The sequence below is a fragment of the Myxocyprinus asiaticus genome, chromosome 11 (assembly GCF_019703515.2).
Source record: "Myxocyprinus asiaticus isolate MX2 ecotype Aquarium Trade chromosome 11, UBuf_Myxa_2, whole genome shotgun sequence".
NCBI classification, from domain to species: Eukaryota; Metazoa; Chordata; class Actinopteri; order Cypriniformes; family Catostomidae; genus Myxocyprinus; species Myxocyprinus asiaticus.
The window spans coordinates 16,727,565-16,744,293 of NC_059354.1; the positions used below are offsets into that span (position 1 = coordinate 16,727,565).

The 16,729-nt window shown below is 37.8% G+C and overlaps 1 protein-coding gene across 1 annotated transcript in view; it reads left to right on the plus strand.

Moving 5' to 3' along the window:
• LOC127447692 (partitioning defective 3 homolog B-like) overlaps nucleotides 1-16,729 on the plus strand; it is a 466,221-nt gene that overhangs the window by 191,401 nt on the left and 258,091 nt on the right. Inside the window, 5 exon segments of the mRNA XM_051709699.1 lie at nucleotides 3,889-3,975; nucleotides 10,227-10,352; nucleotides 12,911-13,305; nucleotides 16,006-16,145; nucleotides 16,460-16,588. Coding sequence (XP_051565659.1) covers nucleotides 3,889-3,975; nucleotides 10,227-10,352; nucleotides 12,911-13,305; nucleotides 16,006-16,145; nucleotides 16,460-16,588 — 877 coding nt within the window.

The following is a 16,729-nucleotide window of genomic DNA, read 5'->3' on the forward strand; positions in this document are numbered from 1 at the left end:
AAAGGAGCCCAGAAATAATTAGGTAAGCTGAAGCGAGGGAACAAATAACCCAACAACCTTCCACCTCTCCCTCCATCCCCAACTCTATTCCTTTTAGCTCCCTTATTTCACTTCCATTTGCTTTCTTTTCGTTCCCTCAAAAACTTATTTTTCCTCTTCGGGTAAACGTCCTGCATCAATAGCCAAACAAATGAACAGTGAAGAAAGCCTGCCACATTGTCTAAAGATGAGGACAGCGGATGAAAGCATGACTGTGTAACAGGAAAGAAGGGTGGAAAAGGGGCACTTGAGGCAGGTGTCCTCTTTATTTACCTGCTCTATTCTGTATAGACAGATGATAAAAAAAAGGAAATAAAAGGCAGATAGAATACTAGAGAGAAAATTACCAAAGCTCTCTCATCTTTTCAACTCTCCATCTTCAAAGTGCTGAGCTCCAGCAGCTTTGCACAAATAAGAGAGCTGTGGTTCAGATTAACAGTCTCGCTTTGATTGTGTATCAGCCGAGTGTGGGCTGCTTCACGAGAGTTCCAGGAGAAACATGCGATACTTCTTTTCTGAATGAAGGACTATTTGAATACAGTCGCCATTTCTTTATGCGACAGCTATTGTGTGTGAGACTTCAGAGATGTCTGATGGAGACTGGAGAGGATTGAGTAATGGAAAATGGTGCAAACAAGGCTGTGTTTACCTGCAAGTGTTTAACCCAGAGTAAAGCTCCCCTACAGGGTTGAAGTAATCCGTCTATTCAGGAGGACTTTAATTCGGCCTCACAATCAGGGATCCAGTCACTCAACAGGGATGCAGAAAGCACAGTGCATACAATCACACTTTCAGCCTCCAGCGGCTAATATACCAGATACGTGGAATTAAAGGCTGACTAATGTTAAACCTGTTTACTGTCAGAATAAATATAGAGGCTGGTAAAACTTACTTAAACACCACTTTTTAAATACAAGGTAATTGACATGTAACTTTCAAGCAACTTTTCATATTATCTGCTACTTCAAGGAATCTCCAGGGCTAGTTTCAGCTTAATGTTCATGTTTTTCAACTGTGGCATGCTGTCGATTACCAAAGACAATATTTTTGACTCGTCCCACAGTATGTATAAATGAAAAAGAAACACAATTTTGTGCGATGACGGAAACAGATCATTGCATTATTTATTTTTTTAAATCGAGAATTAATTCAGTGTTACAGCCCTAACCGTGATTAGTGCCACACAAAACCTTGCAGCGTATTCTACTGGATTTTACTGCTCGTCATTTAAAAAGTGTGACACATCCCCCACACCTCATGTGTTTGTGTGCATTTTGAAAAGGTTTTATATGAATGTTGTTTAAGTAAAGGGTGAAATTTAAATATTTCTGTCTTACTCGACCAATACGATTGTAATACTGTCAGGTTCATTTAACATGTTTGACCATTCTGCCATATAGAGCGCAATAGTGCCCCCCCCCCCCCCCCACACACACACACACACACACACACACACTTTTTCAGCCATCTTGGTTCTGGATGTATTTTTCCCTTTCATTATTTCCATTGGGATTTCATAAAATCCTCCATAAAAGAGTTCTAAGCCACAAACCAAACCCACCAGCTATGAGGTGAATCACAAAATTTCAAACTTTGATTTAAAGCAAAAAAGGACTTGAAAATCAGACAAAAAACAAAGGCACAAGACTGTCTATCTAATGTCTTTAATAAGGGAATGAACTACAATCCCATGAAGCCTTAGGAATGACGTAATCAAATCAAAATCTCTGATGGGCTCTTTGGTCATGGTTTTATTGCAACTATTCTCTACTTGTTAGATTTTCCTTAGGATTATGGGTAGTGTTGTTCTTTACTAGGACTTTTGCTATTAATCAGAGTTTGTCAGTTAAAATTATTATTATTATTATAATAATTTAAATAAAGTTTAGATGATGACTGATGGCTTCAACAAAAGCATATACAATTGATTACCAACCTAGGAGCTCAAAATAGGTCTGTCTTTAAAGGTTTATAAGTTATTGTTAATAATTGTTTCCCCTATAGACAAAATCAATGGGTTTTTACCAGAACTAGATTGCTGTGCTCTATTCCACATAATTCCTCCCCTCAAAATCAGTGCAGAAAATGTCAAGATTCCATGTGGGCTGAGCTATGACCACAGATCCAATAACAGGGGAATGTTGGAAATGAAATTCTAGCTTACTAAGTACTGAGTATTGAACAGTATTTTAGCATCATATTGAAAATTATATTGCATATTGCATTTTTTATCCAATTTTGTGTTAAAATGTTTTTACTTTTGGCAGTCCAATCAAATAATGAGAGAAAAAATGCTAAAAAATGACTGATTAATTCCAGTTCATTCATCACACTGAAATTGAACAGAGTGAATTGCATTTAACATACTATATACTGCATGCATAAATACAAAGATTAGTATGGTAACATTTATTTATGAGAAATGTTTCTCATATATTGAGCAATATCAGGCAAACTGTATAATCTTGACTATCACAAAAATTGAAACATTGCAAGCATTCTAATTAACTAAGTTTTAAAGGGAAACAATAAAATATATGAAAAGACAAATGGAAATTTAAGACATCAGTTTCACGTTAGCAATGTCATGCAACTGGCCCATGCTAACCAGCTGAACCTTGATACTTTGGCTGAAACACTGCATGGACTAATCAGCATTCTGGATCAGAATTATCACTTTAATAAAGTGCTTTATAACAGTGCGGTGTGTCATTTTGCTTAATTTCATATCCGGTGTCAACTTTTCTCTCTTTCTTGCTTTTGCTCTTTCCTTCGGCGGTTCTTGCAGTGGCTCTGTGTACTCACTCTTGTATGACTCTGCAAATATTCCACCATGAAGAGATATTAGTTATGGATTAAAAGCGGATGATCACTGCAACAGTGCAACTGACCATTCTGGATGCAGTTATTGGCTTACATTCCTGCTATATCATCACACCACATGCCAAGGACATTACAGGAATAGTTTTTTTCCTCCCCTTTTTCTCCCCAATTTGGAATGCCCAATTCCCAGTGTGCTCTTAAGTCCTCGTGGTGGCGTAGTGACTCGCCTCAATCCGGGTGGCAGAGGATGAATCTCAGTTGCCTCTGCATCTGAGACCGTCAATCCGCGCATCTTATCACGTGGCTTGTTGAGCGCGTTACCGCAAAGACATAGCGTGTGTGGAGGCTTCACGCTATTCTCCGCGGCATCCATGCACAACTCACCACACGCCCCACTGAGAGCGAACCACATTATAGCGACCACGCGGAGCTTACCCCATGTGACTCTACCCTCCCTATCAACTAGGCCTATTTGGGTGCTTAGGAGACCTGGCTGGAGTCACTCAGCACACCCTCGCGACTCCAGATGTGGTAGTCAGCGTCTTTACTTGCGGAGCTACCCAGGCCCCCCAGGAATAGTTCACCTTAAAATGAGCATTGTCATAATTTACTTACCATGTCACTTAGAATGCTTATTGTTTTCTTTCTTCTGTGAAATGTAAAAGGAGATGTAAGGCAGAATGTCCATGATGCTGCATTGGAACGACGTGAGACTAAAATTATGAGTGAACTATTCCTTTAACTGCTGAAAAAGGGGAAAAAAATGTGGAACATTTGAAAACTAGTCAGTATGGTAGACATCATGGAAAAACCAAAAATGAGCAGGGAGTGTAGGGAAACAAGATCATGTGCTGCTAGAGCGCTGACTAACTCGCAGACATGTACAGCATTTCAGTGCCTGTGAATGTGAGAGATCTAAGGGGCAGGAGACAGTGAGTTTACACGTGTTTGTGTTGTGCTGTCTGACTTTTTAATATTGTGACTGATGCTGTTTGTTTGTGTGTGTGTGTGTGTGTGTGTGTGTAGCAGCCTCACAAAGACGGTGGAGATTTCAGGAGAACAAGGGCCTCTAGGAATACACGTGGTGCCGTACTGTTCCTCTCTCAGCGGAAGGTTAGTGCGTTGGTCCAGAAATTCTTTCTCTCTCTCCTCCTAATACACACATACACACATACACTCACACTCTCTCACACACACCGTGGTGATGCATTACTCACCTAAAGCATGGTGACATGTTCTTAAGAAATGTTAAACTCTACACCAGTTTTTTGTTTGTTTGTACATGTTTTTTTTTTTTTTATATTATTCTGCTGTGGGGGATTTTGGGAATAGTTATATTCTGTGTTGCCTTTTGGGAGTCATTGAATGTGTTCTGACATGCACTGAATTTCTCCAAACAATAAAAGGGGTGATGTTCTACACTCTTTTAGCATATGATAAAAGAGTGTAGAACATCACCCCTTTTTTGTATATATGTTCCCATTAATTCCACTCATCTTATAATGTAAGTCAAGGTTGCCTGCATCAAAAATACATATTTTAGAGATTTTTGAGCTTGTCTCACTTTTGTTGCATCGCGTCTCACTGCTTTACAGCGTCTCTAGTCATAAGCAAAGCTTTGAAAAACATGTATAGAGAGCCCTTCATTGTTTTGTGCTCGGTCCAGCTGTCGAGTGCAAGAGCTTGTATAGTATACATTAACATACATACAGTACATTTCATAGCAATAGATTCCTATTAAAATAAACAAATGAAACTTTGGATATAACGTTTCTTACCCATTTTACCATTGCTGAGGTAGACTATTAGCTCTTAGCTGATTGAGCCATGGTTCGTAAACATTCTGAGATGACATGCAGCTTCAACGCTTCCAGTGTAGACAACCTCAATTCAATATGCTATGTTGTTGGTGTCTGGTGGTGGAAGAGTGTTTGAATTAAATAGACCTTTTTGGCTGCTGTACTTTTAAGGTTTTTATATGTAAATTACCTCTTATGATTGGATATTTGTTGGTATGTTATTATTATGATTGGTACCAGTAGGATACCAGTTCCAATGCAAAGTTCACATTGTTGTTCATCATGGCTGGCCAAGTTGCTAAATACTGAATACTGTAGTTGCTGGTATGTGAATGTAGGCGGTCATATGTTCATGCGTTTATGGTTGTAACATCTGTACAGTCGTGATTTCTAAATGACTATTTTCGCTGGTTAGTTTCCATAAATAGTGAGGCTGAACTGGGGAGGAAGCTTTGCGTTAATGTTAAAGCATATCTACATAGTAGGCTACACCGAACATTTTTTTGTCTTTTTATGCAGAGCAAGAAAAATCATGGTCCATATGTCACTTAAAATTTTATTAAAGCAAACTAATACATTGTATCTGTAGTCTCTTGAGCCCTTTGTTTTTTCTTTGGCTTTAATAAAGGTGAGGGACACATTGAGAGAAAGTAAAGCATGTCTGTTTTCTGTTGCTGTGAGAGAATCTGGTGTGCCCTGTATGAGCAGACTACTGCAGCTGGCGTTTGGAGTGGGTCAGCAGTATGTGAACCCACAGCTCTCTTTGAAGGCTTGCAGGAACAGGACTGTGAGGTCAGCATGAAGTGCTGGCTCAGAAAAACTCATTAAGACATTTTGTAGGGGTAACTGAGAAGGGTTGAGAGTTAAGTACTTAACCTAAAAGAGGGGGTTGGGTGTTATTGTGTTTGTGGAACAGAATTAACTACTGTCTAGTTGTCTACATGTTTTTCATAAATTGCTCCTTTTCCTAAATGCTTTACTTTTAGATGCACAATAGATCAATTACCTCTGTGGTTTTGGTCAATGCTATTTATGTATTAGTTAGATAAGTTATTGGCATTTGATTAGGCTAATATTGGAAGTCTTAAAATGAATACAATTTATGAGTTAAATTGATTATAAATATTTTATTTTGATTTATTTTATTCAACCAGTAATTTGTTATGATGGTGGCCAAAAAAAAACATGTTATCTTCTATACTTTATACTGAGAGTCCAAGCGGTCTCTTATGTGACATGTTCATGTTGCCATGGATACCGACATAATCTCACGCTCTCCTCTCAGTTGAGACATCCAGGATAAGCAACAAACACACCATTGTGAGTAAAGAAACAGATAATAACAGATCTAAACCAAAACCAACCAAGCTACTGAACAGTATTCCTCCTCACTTGTAAACAATGGTGCCATTCTGGTCGTGACGCATGTGTGTCAGTTCTCACGGGTTTCAAATATGATTACGTCACTCGCACATACTACTGTTGACTGGAAGCATGATTTAGAGTTAAAAAAAAAAAAAAAAGTACTTAAATTTATCTTTTTCACACCAAAAGCGATTGTGTCGCTTTAGAAGACATTCATTAAACAGCTGGTGTCGTATGGATTACATTTATGCTGACTGTCTGTGATTTTTGGAGCTTCAAAAGAGAAATCTCCATTCACCTGCATTTTAAGGACCTACTGAGTTAATTCAAATGTGTTCTGGTGAAGAAAGAAAGTCATACACACCTGGGATATCATGAGGGTGAGTAAATAGTAGTGAGTAGATAATTGTAATTTTTGGTGAACTATCCTTTTAATCAGTGGGCAAATTTTTTGGTTAATGCTGATAATCGCAAAATGGCAAAAAGATTTTATTGTTCTGTCACTAGCCCGCATAGAATCTGTACCCACAGAAAACTCCACAGATTTCTTCAGAATTGGCCTGTCATTTGTAAAGTTCTAAATATTCATCACCACTGGTTTGTTTATCTATTAAATTTTTCGGCTAGTTTAATTACGCTTTCAGCTATATTTGCAACATATTTTGCCATGTTTAAATTCATTCTGCCAATTATGCTGCAAAATCAGTGCCCACATAATCTAAATAATCTTGTAATTGCTACTGGCCATAAATGTCTGTATCGGTTCATCCCTAGCTTTAATAGCTTAGCTTTGATGGCTTTTTATGTTGTTGTCAGAAGAAAAATATTGAATTGAAAAGCAGTTCTGATTTTGATGTCTTTGATTTGGCCTCAAGAAGTCTATTTCAGAAAGTAATCTTCAAAGTGCAGATTCTTAGTAACTTGAGCTAACTGTCACCTCACATGAACTTCATTTGAAGGGCCCTGTTAATGACCAGATGTTTTCACGGTCGAACGGATTTACTGTCTAACTTGCACCAAGAAATGCTTTCTCCTGACTGAAAGTGAGACATCGGACTGAGACAGCACAGCAGTCTTAATGAAGACAGATACCTCCCTGTAGGATAAAACTATGTCTCTTTCTCTCTGTCCATTCAACCTGTATCTCTTGCTCATCCCCCTCCCATATCTCCCATAGGCCATGAATTCCATCTGTTTTCTTTAGACATGGTTTACCCCTTTCTCTCGCCATGTCAGAGGTCACTCCATCTTAAGACTGCTGTAATATTCTGCAAAAGTGAGCTGAGCATAACGTAATCAGGCCTGTTATTTAATGCAGAGTGACTTCACACATAGGGAAGACTTTAGCATGTCTAACGGAGGGGTGAAGAGATCCTTCCTGAGCATTAGCAGGTCACACACTTGCGTCTTACACCAACACAAGGCTAATTTGTCCCAGATTGCATGCCATTCTCTTCACTCGGACTCCACAGTGCTAATTTGACCTCCAGCGTGTTATTGGAGAGTTCTTTTGCATGCTTGTTTTTGTTCTTTATTGTTTTGTTTAGCCTGAACGTGATAATAGGAGACAATATTTATTTAGTTGGGATTTTTTGGTCGTTCTATGCTATTTTGATGAGGACGGCCAACAGCCATAAACAGTGATGAAGGATAAAAGAGTAGCTGTCCCTTTAGTTAATATATGAGCAGTCCTGTTCTCAAGCAAGCATAAAATATAATACCAGGTCCATCATATACTTTACATACAGAACACAAGCTTTTACTGCCTGGTACGTAGTAGCCTATGGGGAATGTAGATGTAATCAATCTTTATGTAACATTAATATTATAACTACTTAAGTCAAAAGACTGGATATTAAGGAGCAAGTGTAGCAAATACATATTTTGGGTGATAAATATTTTTGTTCTGTTTTTTATTTGGTTATTTAAATGAGGTTTTATGACAATATTTTGAGGTATTTTTATTACTGAGCTCTTTGTTTGGATTGGGTTGAGGGTTATAGTTCGTTACAGTAATTGAAAATATATAATTTATTTGTGAAAAGAATATATATATATATATATATATATATATATATATATATATATATATATATATATATATATATATATATATAATCAGCCATTGAGATAAATCAGTTGATATTTGGCCATTTTTAGATTATCATTATCAGGCCATGACCTCGGCTGCAAAGTCAAAAAAAAAACAAACTAAAGTATTATTTGTCCTTGTTGTTAGTTTCAAAATCAACCAACAGCCTCAATGAAATGTGAATTTTGAGTAAAAAAAAAACAAAACAAAAAAACGTGCAAAATAATATTTAATTTCAGCAATTTTGCTATTGTGAAACATTTTATATTTTAGATAGTGACGTTATGCAGGATCATCGGCTGCTCAATATTGGTTACAGTTGTTTAATAAAACACATATCAATCAACCACTAGCCACTTACTGTTTACAAATGCTTGGTTGCGGCACCTCCAAGTTCTTTTAGCACCCCAGAAAATAACTGCCATCAGTGGGCGCTGATTGCCATCAGCGTCAAACTTGAATGTTGAACAAGTCACATTTCATTATTTACTGTATGTTAACCAATATTTTAAGCAGTTAAGACACACATTGCCTGTCTGATGGTAGCTTTCATGTTTATATGGCACATTTCTCAGGCTTGTGTTAAAGGTATGGATGGATGGATGGATAGACAGATACTGTAGATAGATAGACAGACAGACAAACCATGTAGGCAAAAATAACCTACATATATTTCTTCACTTTAAACCATAACCCTGAAACCTGAAGCGTTTGTCTTTTTGAAACATGGCAGGGGAAGAGTCATATTTTATATTCATAAAGAAAGCCATATCTGATTGGACAAATGAGTAATATTCATCATGAAAGTGCTACCTAATTAGTCGAAAAACTATAATCCAACCTTACTCTACCTCAGTACCTAACCCTAAACAACAGGTAGTGCTTTCCTCATAAATATGAATGAGTTTTCCCCTGCCATCCTACATTTTGGAAATCCGCCTGCTGCGTTGAAAAACCCTGAAGTGTGGTTGTCTGCTGTGTGACATAACGGTAATTACATCTACAGTTATTTCAATTGCTCTGCATTGCAGCTGTGCTGCAATGTTTTTTAGTGTTGTGTAGAACCACAAAGAGGCTGATTTTTACGGCTTCAACTGTGCGCTGTCAGCAGACAAATATACTTATTTTCCATTTCTTATTCACATACCTAAAACTCAGCCCCTGTCCCTCACGTGGGATATTATCTCATTAACTTTCAGTTCAGTGTGGACACATTGACCTGTTGTGGGTTCATTTGAATCTCTGCTAACATATTGTCCATCATTTGTCTGTGCCTGTACAGTGTGCTGCAGTGCTGTAATATTATGGATGTGAATGGGCTCTTGTGCAGAGCCAGCGGGTGAAGGCTGAGGGATTAATACACTTGCCTGCCATTACTGCTGCTGCTTTATGAGTTTCTCCAGCCTGATAGCCTTTATCACCGCCAGCCAGAGTGCTGCTGTCTTGTGTTTTGCCAAGCCGGTTGTGCATGTGTGAGTTTTGTGCTAGGGTTGGGAGGGCAAAGGGAGGACAAAGAGTTTGAAGGAAGGCAAGCAATTTCCATTACTTACATACTAACACTTTGTCCTATAAGTAAAGCAGACATGGCTTTATTGGTGTGGAGCAGGGGCGTTTTCTTAGAGGAGGCTAGGGAGGCATTGACAATATAAGATTATAAAGTGTGGGAGGGAGGAAGTGTCTCTGACTATCTCACTTGATAGTCAACTTGATGTCATTACTTTGTATATTGGTACTTGTGTGTTGTTCTATTATTTTATAGCAGCACAATTTTCCATGACTAGTTGTTGCTGTGCTCTCTATATTTAATCACAGTCCCTGTTCAAGCCAAATCAGTTCACTCGGTGGCCTTCTTTGGAATGCTCTTGGGCATGCTGGGCAGCTATTTCAATGGATATCAACTAAAGCGCATACACGTTCTCGAGTTGATTGACAGGCAGTTTCTGTATCTAAAAGGTGATTGGCTTGTTAACCTGTAATGTGGGACTTTTTTTCTACATCGTTGGCTGTTGGGCGTTCCAATTTCTCCCATTTGTTTTAATACCAGTGGCCCATCTCTACTTAACTGTCTCTGATTAAGTTGATGATTTATGCTTTGCTTTCTTTCTCAGGGCTCTGGGCCTGCACATTCGAGGCGTGGAGGAGAACAGTCGTTCAATGAGGGAAGGCATCTTTCAGGACAATGAATGTATCGTTAAAATCAATGACACTGAATTAATGGACAAATCCTTTGCCCAGTGAGTCCCCGAGCTGAACCCACCTGCTGCCTCACTCTTAGTATGCCTCTCTGCCTCACCTTCTGTTGCTGACTCTGGTCTGCTCTCTCTCTATCTCCTCGTCTGCCACGTCCTCATATCCCTTCCTTTCCTTCCTGTCTAGCTACTCATTTTTAGCCCTACCTTTTTATGTCATGGTTGTAAAAACAGTCAGTCTTCACGGTGTCCATTGCTGCACTCTTTTGTATTTATTGCTATCAATTCTGGACTAGGTAAAAAAAAAAAAAAAAAAAACTGGACTTATGGCATCAGAGCCCATCCAGCAGTCATGGTTATTTACTGCACTATACTTACTGCATGTAGCAGATCTTCCTCTTACAATGCATTACTGCAGGTTGTCGTGCTGATTTAAGATCAGCTAGCTGACTAAGCATTGGGTTAAGGGTCAGATTTTCATGAATAACTTCAGGTTTGCTATGAGTTTGGTTTGTAATTCATGAAAAAAATGTATTATTATTATGTAAATAATTTACACTGTGTCCTGACCAGACGGGATGCAGCAAGTTTTTTTGGTCAACACTGAACGCGAAACTGCTGTGCGACTTGACACAATAACACAATAAGGTTGTATTAGTTAAAGGGATAGTTCACCCAAAAATGAAAATTCTCTCATGCTCTATTCACCCTCATGCCATCCCAGATGTGTATGACTTGCTTTCATCTACAGAACACAAACAAATATTTTTAGAAAAAATATCTCAACTCTGGATGTCCATACAATGCAAGTGAATGGTGATCACATAAAGAAAACATAGAAGTAATCCATAAGACTCCAGTGGTTAAATCCATATCTTCAGAAGTAATATAATTGGTGTGGGTGAGAAAGAGAACAATATTCAAGTCCTTTTTGCTCTAAATCTACACTTTAACTTTCACTTTTAGATGTGAAACTAAACAGGCACCACCTGTGACTTTCAAATGTAAAAGTGAAAGTGGAGATTTAGAGTAAAAAAGGACTTACATTTCCACATCACTTCTGAAGATATGGATTTAACCATTGGAGTCTTATGGATTACACTGTCAAAAAAAAAAAAAAAAAAAAAAAAGCACTTATTAATGTGGATTAATGTTAATTTCAACGTATACTACCACATTTTTAGAATTACAATTTGTGTACGTTTGCATTACTTAATGCAGAACTAACAATGAACAATTGAATTTAGATTCATACACATTAACCAAAATGTATGAATGCTTTAAGCAGTTACTATTTATTGTTAGTTCATGATACCTAATGCGTTAACTAATGTTTTTATCAAATGGAACCTTATTGTAAAGTCTTACCTTGATGGTTAATGTGTAGTTATGAAGGATTTTGGACTAATGAGAAGCACAGTGGACAGGGCTACCCAGCATGTGAGAATCTGTATGTCTGGGTCTAACTCTACAGAAATGTACAGCTCAGATCTTAAAAGGTTTAGAGTAAAAGCAACCTATTATAGACTTAAAATCTAATCTATAATTAATTATGCAAGTTCTGTCTTAAAGTGTTAGTTCACCCCAAAATGAAAATTCTCTCATCATTTCCTCACCCTCATGCCATCACAGATATTTATGATTTTCTTTCTTTTGCAGAACTCAAATTATGATTTTTAGAAGAATATCTCAGCTCTGTATGTCCAAACAATGCAAGTGAATGGTGGCCAGCACTTTAGAGCTCCAAAAAGGAGATAAAATTAGCATAAAGGTAATCCATAAGAGTCCAGTGGTTAAATCAATGTCTTCTGTTGGTTTTGGGTGAGAACAGACCAAAATGCAACTCGTTTTTCACTGTACATCTAGCCATTGCAGTCTCTTGGCATGATCATGATTTCAAGATGGATTACACTTCCTTGTATCTACTACCTAGTGCAAAACCAACTGGATCACTTCAAAAGAAATTGATTAAACCACTGGCGTTTGATGGAATATATTTATGCTGACTTGATGTGCTTTTAGGAGCTTCAGAGTTTTGGTCACCATTCACTTGCATTGTATGGACCTACAGAGCAGTGATCTTCTCCTAAAAATCTCCATTTGTGTTCTGCAGAAGAAAGATAATCACACACTTCTTAGATGGCATGAGAGTGAGTAAATGATGAGAGGATCTTCATTTTTGAAACCCTTTAAGACCTTGGCGTATCTGTTGAAACATTTCCCAGATGTTCCAGGGTCATTGCATACATTATGCATATGTTATACATACATTTCTCTGCTTAAGTAAAATGACTCTCATCCTGTAGGTCACATTAATCTTATTAGGCTGAGGGTGGATGGATGGTTTTGAAATTAACTCGACCTCGATTGCTTTGTCATTTGTAATGCATCAGACTCATTACTCATAACCCCAATTATGTTGTTAGAATAAATGCCAGAGTGAGTTTTTTTCTAAACTAAGACTATTCAATATATTATTATTTTTTGTAGTTTCAGGTTCATTTATTTCACCACGCTACCTGCAAATAATATTAAACAAATAACTGATTGTCCCTTAATTTCTATTGCTTTTTCTTTTCCTGCATCCCTTATCTCTCTCACAGAGCACAGGAAATATTCCGGCAAGCCATGCGTTCACCCATCGTTCGTTTAGAAGTCGTTCCGGTTTTTAATAAAGATCGCTATGAGAAGAGTGTGATCGGTCATCTCTTTAACTCAGAAAACCCTGACACATCCACACAGACCAAAGACCCTCCGCCCCTGAAGGTGAAGCCCATCGTGCGACCTTTGGAGTCCTCGGGATGGCAAGCCGAGCTTCAGGAGTCTAGCAGCAGTCTTGAGAGTCGCTCTCTGGGCTCTCCATTCCCCCACAGCCTCTCCCCAAGCCCCAGGGGCAAGAGTGTTGATAGCACCCTCCTGAAAATGAGCATGGGACAATCACCTCTGCAAAATCAGAACAAAAAGGGTGGGAAAAGACTCAGAATTGACCTCAAGAAAGGTAAACATCTGTGTAACATGGTATGATATGAGATTGATATGTTGTCTGGTATATTAAAAGGCCTATATTCTACACTTACATTTTTTTATTATTATTTATTTTTCATTTATGCAAGTGATGGTTTCTTGCAACCAAAATCAATTGTGATTTAGTTTCACATGACTGATTTTCACCTTTTTAAATAAACTGTCTGTTTTCGATGCTATAAATTTTAGACTTCATGTAAATGACCTCTATTATAATTGACTATCCTCTGCAGTCCTGTGTTGCTCACACTGTCACTCAGTATGCTAATATGGCGTTATTTTGTAAATGTAATGTTAGTGACATCACAACCGTGATGATTTCTGAAATAAGCCATTTTTGCAGCTTACATAGTGTTCTATCTAGTTGTTTTTCTGTCTACTCTGAACGATGAAATGTTGTGACGTGAGTGACACGATCGCAGCCAGTCAGAACAAATTTGATATTTAATGTGTTGTTTAATGGAGTTGGATTTTGGACCAATAGGACGTCACTGTGGGTAGAGTTACCTTGTGTGACACAGCAGAAATAGAAACCAAACATCAAAATTGCATCTATCACATAAAAAAATAAAATAAAAAAAACACTCAAAAGAACAGGGAAAATCCAGAGATCTTTTAAATGAATGCGCTTTTTAAAATGCTTCTCTCTCCTTCACTCCAACGATCAACTTTGTAGTCAGTGGCTTTGGCAGTCTAGCCGAATTGATGAAGCTATAATTTCAGGCAGCAAAGTCTATTAAGTTCTTATTGATCCAGCATATAATGATGATATTAATTCATTGCTGGAACAAAAAAGTGCTGACCGTAAAACGATTGTGCTAAATGACGAGCATAAAATTCCGCCCGAACGCTGCAGCTGGGCTCACTGTTCCACATACTACCTTCAATTTGTATTGTCCTCCATGGTCTGATACAAACCATGTTAAAGAACAACCACTGCCCCTCAGGCAGTCTACTCTTGAGTTTTTTCACTTCATGCTCTGTCCATCATTTTGTCCCTGAGCCAGTCAGGGACGGGACTGGAAATATCCACCCTAAAGACATGCCTCCTGTCACACTGGGGGGCTATAGCCTGTTCTCTAATCTACCTATCAGTCATGGTGACAGCATCAAGACCACCGTCAGAAGCAATATGCACAGGTCAAGGCAGCATGGTTTAAATGGAGCACCACCTGTGGTTGAGAGCAGCCTGCTCCTTTAATATCTTCCTTTTGTCTGGTCTGAAAGGAAAATCATGGAATGAATTTTTTAAAAGAATAGCCCCCCCCCCCCCAAATGTTTTTTTTTTTTTTTTCTCTCCAATGGCCATTTATAGTAACCAATAACAGTTCTAAAGCCATATGGATTGTGTGAGAAACATGATGAAATTTAAGTCGTTATTCACTGATAATCTTCACCTGAAAATTTTTACTATTTTTATGATGCCTTAAAAAATGTTTGGAGCTTGACAACCCCTGGTCACCATCAACATTGGTTGTGAAGCAAGACCTTTTTAACAATTCTTCAAAACTTTCTACTTTTATATTCCCTGAAAAAAATAAATCAATTTATAAATAAATATATTAAATAAATATTTATAAAGAAATAAAGAAATAACAGCATGCAGGGTTCCTTTAATGCTTGTTTTTAACCATTAAGGTTTTTTTTTCTTACCCTATCAGGAAACCGCTGATGAATTTCATCTGCAATTGAACGTGTGTAAATGCCAGCCTGTTTAAGGACTTGGGCTTGAGGTCCCACTCATACGGCTAATGATGTATCTGTTGTGGGTCAACTTGTTTTACATGTCACTAAAAAAAAAACAACCTATAACAACAGAAGAATTGTATGATTTCTATCATTATCTTCCTCGATTATGTTTTGCTTACGTAGACATATGAACAAACTATCTCCCTTTGATACTCATGCACTCTATCTCTTTTTGTCTGTTCCTTTCGCTCTGGCTCTTTGAGATGTGCTCAGTGTTGAATTTAACTTCAGTTTTTGAATCCAGGCAGCTCAGTTTTCCACAATCATGGCCTTTATCAGCCTGACAGGCCTCAGATATACTCACCCATATGTATATAGAGTAGTCTGTTAAAAGTTCTTCATATTTCTGGTAGAGCCTCAGCCAGTCTAACACCTCTCCTTCTGCTGTTTCTCTTGAGTCTTTAAGGCTTGATGCATTTATAAAACAGGCCTTAGAACTTGCTAAAAGCATTTGGAACATTAGATAGATTAGATAGATTATGTAGCTACAATTTTATTTTTCAGATGTATTGCAAAGTTTAAGATTTCTTAGGTTGTTTCACTAAGGGTCAGCAGTGTAAACCCAATATACTGAAGCAAGTGTCGTAATTTGACAAAACTATTTTTATTCCCAAGATTATCAATAAAGCAACCAAAGCAATGTCAGGCTAGTGCACATTTTCTGTTTTCAAATTTATTGGTGATTTTATTTATTTTTACTATTATTGTTTAAATCTGTTTAATCAAATTACATCTTTGCTATCATTAAGCTGAATTATATAGACTTGCATTATACATTATAAGCAGTTGGCTGCCTGTTCTTTTGATATCAGCATTGGTTGACCTCTATAAAAGTATTTTAATCAGCTTTTTTTTTATGTTTATCAGATGGTTGTACACAAATAGGAAACTTTAGTGTTAACATCCAAATCAAATCTCTGTATAGGTCCAGAAGGTCTGGGCTTCACTGTTGTGACCAGAGATTCTTCTGTGCACGGGCCCGGCCCCATCCTCGTCAAAAACATCCTTCCCAGAGGAGCTGCTGTCAAAGATGGCCGTCTGCAGTCAGGTGACAGGATCCTGGAAGTGAGTTTCTCCTCTCGACTATGATGATGTTTTAAAATTCTATAGACTAATGTGCATATACTGCTTTAAATGGACATAAAAGCACAGAAATTGCTCTCATCTCAAAACTGTGGAATTACAGTATAATTTTTGATGGTGTTTTTTTTATTTTTTTTTTATTATTAAATATAATTGATACCTGTTTATCTTGTTTGTTTTTTAAATGCACTTTGTGCATTCTCGCAAGCTAAATCTAAAATAATTTTAATGCTAATGTGTTGTTGCATATGGAATCCATTACAAACAATTCAATGCGCTCATGCGTGTGTGCTCAGGTGAACGGTGTGGACATCACGGGTCGTACTCAGGAGGAACTGGTGGCCATGTTACGCAGTACTAAGCAGGGGGACAGTGTGTGTCTGGTTGTGTCAAGACAGGAAGACATATTCCTGCCGCGTGAGCTGGTAAGAGTCTTCTGTAACTACAATGCATCTACTGCCGCTCTGCAGTCATCAGTCCCTCATTAAACTCCATCTTATACACCTGCTCTCTCCTATCTGCTGCTTCTAATAAACCATTCTTTAAGCCTTTTCCTCTTTGGGTCT